Consider the following 3,021-nt stretch of genomic DNA (forward strand, 5'->3'; position numbering starts at 1 on the left):
CATTGCTTTCAAAGTCTCCAGCAGAGACCTGGGGGCTGGGACAAAAGACCTCACGGTATCACTAAGCTACCTCCTCACTGGAATCTGCAATCCATCCCTCTTGCTGTAGACACCAAGATCCTGCCTGCTCTTGCCTCAGTCTTCATTTCCCAGGCTGGATCTGGGGTCTTTTCCCTTCCCCTCTCTGCTCCCCCATCTCTACCTGCCTCCAGGTCCTGGGGAGAAAGCCAGACATCTCATCTGCCCAGCTCAGTGGGCACTGCGGTCCATCTCATGCCTGTTGGGTTCCACGGCCTCAGGTGGCTCCCCTCACAGAGGAGAATAGAGGAGGGTTTGGAAAAGGCAAAGGGTCAGAAGTGACCAGGCTTTGTTAAAAAGGTCAGAGAATCCAGAGCCAACCAGACCATCTGGTGGCTGCTAACCCAAGGCAGGAGGCCAAGGGGCCCAGCCCCTCCCTGGATGGCAGGCGTCAGTGCCCACCCCAAACAGGCCTGGGCCCGTGGCCAGGGTCAGTGGAACGTGTCTGACCTGGACCGGAAGCTGTGCCTCATGAGGCTTGAGTTCGGAGGTAAGGCCTCTGGCACTGGGGAGGGTCCCAGAGGGTCAGGCTCTGAGGGGTAAGGGGACAGCATGGAGGGTCTCAGGTAGGGGGGGGCAGCCCCCATCTCTGCTGTCCCCACACTGGCTGGGCAGTGGACCTCAGCGAGGGTAGTATCCTGGAGGCCAGGCAGTGGTCTGGACAAACAGGGAGAGATGCATGGAGGCCTCTGTGGTGGGCAAGGAGGATCTGGGGGCCAAGCCGAGACTGTTGGGTGGCCTGGGGGACCCAGCCTGGCCTGTAGCAGGTCCATCATGTGTCGAAGCTCCTGGCTAAGCTGAGACACTTCCTGGTTGAGACGGGAGATCTGTTGAAAACACATCAAATTATCTCCCAGGTGCCATAACAATCACCACCCTCCTAGGTGCACTCCCTTCTACAGTTTACAAAGCTCTTTCATACCCAATCTCGGCTCATGGCCACCCTGAGAAGAAGACAGGACAGGGGTTATTTTTGTCTAGATGTAAATACCCCAGCCTCTTTCCAAAAAGGATTTGGGACGACAGCTATTGCTACTCCTCACCACACACACTTTGACAAGATGTAGAAAAATGTGCTCAAAGAGACCGCACAGCTGCGAAATGACAGATGCAGGCTTACTCTCAGGTGATACACCACACGAGCTCAAGTGTCTATTCAGCGTTTTTCAAATTTCAGGGAGTACAGAATCAACTGAAAAGCTTGTCAAAATGCCAATCTCTGGGCCCAGACATTCCACATTGGGTGAAGCCCAGGAGTCTGCATTTTAACAGGTTCTCTGGGTACTGATGGACACCCAAGTTGGGAAACCACTGGTCTAGAAGAACCGCATGCGGAAGCGGGGCTGACCTTGAATCCTGCCAAACCGGAGCTGGCTCCGCCCCCAGCCTCAGGGCCCGCCCCAGCCCAGGTGCGCCCCATGGGATGCCTGCTCTTTATCAGAACCCAGGGAAGGCCCAGAGCACTCCCGAGGGCTCAAGGGCTCGACCTGGCTGCTTTGTGGACGCAGCTCTGACATCCCTGAGGGGGAGGCGGAGGCACAGCCTGGGCAAACAGGATCAGGGCTCTTTCCGACCAGGATTCAGACCTGAGGGTCCAGGTCCCCTGGGGTTGAAGGCCTGCTCAGCCTCCCAGTCCTCTGCCCCACTCGTCGGGGGAGGGGGCTGGAAAGGACTGGAGCATGTGACTTAGTGGGGGGAGGGCCCCAGCAGGAGCAAATCCCATGGCGTGGAGGGAGGAGAGGCCCTCTTCTGGCTGGACCACCTGAGCCAGCTGGAGGGATGGTAGTAGCTGTCCCTGAGTACTTACAGTGTGCCAGGAACTGGGCCAGGCATGTATGCGCCCTCATCTCATCCTCACAACTCTGGGAAGAACGTATTGATTTCCCCATTTTCAGATGAGGAAGTTGAAGTTCAGAGTGATTGTGGGACTTGCCCAGGGTCTCCCAGCTAGTGTGAATATCCAGATTCAGGACTCTGGCTCCGAACCCTTTGAAATGCTCCTATACTAAGCACATCTCTGATCCCAAGGTTGGAGGGGAGGGGCCAGCCCCAACCCACCTCCTGGTTCAGTCTGCAGACCTTTTCCTTCACCTCCTCGGCCTCAGTGGCCACTTCCCGGCTGGGCATGGTCCCTGCAGATGGAGTGGGGAGAAGGGATGCTGGGTGAGTACAGGGAGCTCGAGTCTACAGCCTGGGCTGGGCCCTTCACTGGGCAGGCAGAGGGCAAGGGGAGAGGACGTTCTGGGGTCAGGATGCTGGGAAACCCAAGCTCTTCAGGATGGTTTCGTGGCCCTTTCACTTCCCCAGCCCCTCCCCACTCCACCCCACGGAGAAGCATGGAGCTTCTCTTTGGTATCTGTTTTGTTTTTGTTTTTGTTTTAGGCCACACCGTGTGGCATGCGGGATCTTAGTTCCCTGACCAGGGATCGAACCCGTGCCCCCTGCATTGGGAGCGCGGAGTCTTAACCACTGGACTGCCAGGGAAGTCCCTTCTCTTCGGTATCTGAACACAACTGCTCTTCTGGTCATACCTCTATACCTTTCACCAACCGCCTTGCTCCACCCCTCAAACTCCTGCCCACCCTTTAAGACCCACCTCTAATGTCCCCTCCTCTAGGAGGCAGGGTTAGAGGCTCCCTCCTCTCCTACCTCAGAGCCCTGTTCTTTGTCTCGATCACGGCACTTAGCACCCTGTTCTGGAATTGTTTATCTGAGTACACAGGTGTCTCCCCCACTAGACTGGAAGCTCGCTAAGAGTGTGGACCAGGTCTCGGTCATCTGTGTGTTCCTAGCACAGCACCTGGCAGCTGGTAAGCCCTTACTACATGTGGGATGGATGGATGGACGGCCGATAAATGGGTGACGTGAGTTGAAGTCCACTGCTGGCCCTTACCTGTAGGAGGGGCCTGTGAGTGAGGCCTAGGGTGCTCAGGCCTCCTGCTG

At 56.9% G+C, this 3,021-nt stretch overlaps 1 protein-coding gene across 1 annotated transcript in view; it reads right to left on the reverse strand.

The window, feature by feature from the left end:
• Positions 1–509: 509 nt before the first annotated feature.
• Positions 510–3,021, reverse strand: part of KCNH4 (potassium voltage-gated channel subfamily H member 4) — a 16,456-nt gene continuing 13,944 nt past the window's right edge. Inside the window, exons 15-17 of the mRNA XM_007447170.1 lie at positions 2,972–3,005; positions 2,137–2,210; positions 510–905 (exon numbers count right to left, since the gene is read on the reverse strand). Of these exons, the coding sequence (XP_007447232.1) occupies positions 510–905; positions 2,137–2,210; positions 2,972–3,005 (504 nt within the window). The remainder of the gene's footprint in view (positions 906–2,136; positions 2,211–2,971; positions 3,006–3,021) is intronic.

Source organism: Lipotes vexillifer, unplaced genomic scaffold (genome assembly GCF_000442215.2).
Source record: "Lipotes vexillifer unplaced genomic scaffold, Lipotes_vexillifer_v1.1 scaffold541, whole genome shotgun sequence".
NCBI lineage: Eukaryota > Metazoa > Chordata > Mammalia > Artiodactyla > Lipotidae > Lipotes > Lipotes vexillifer.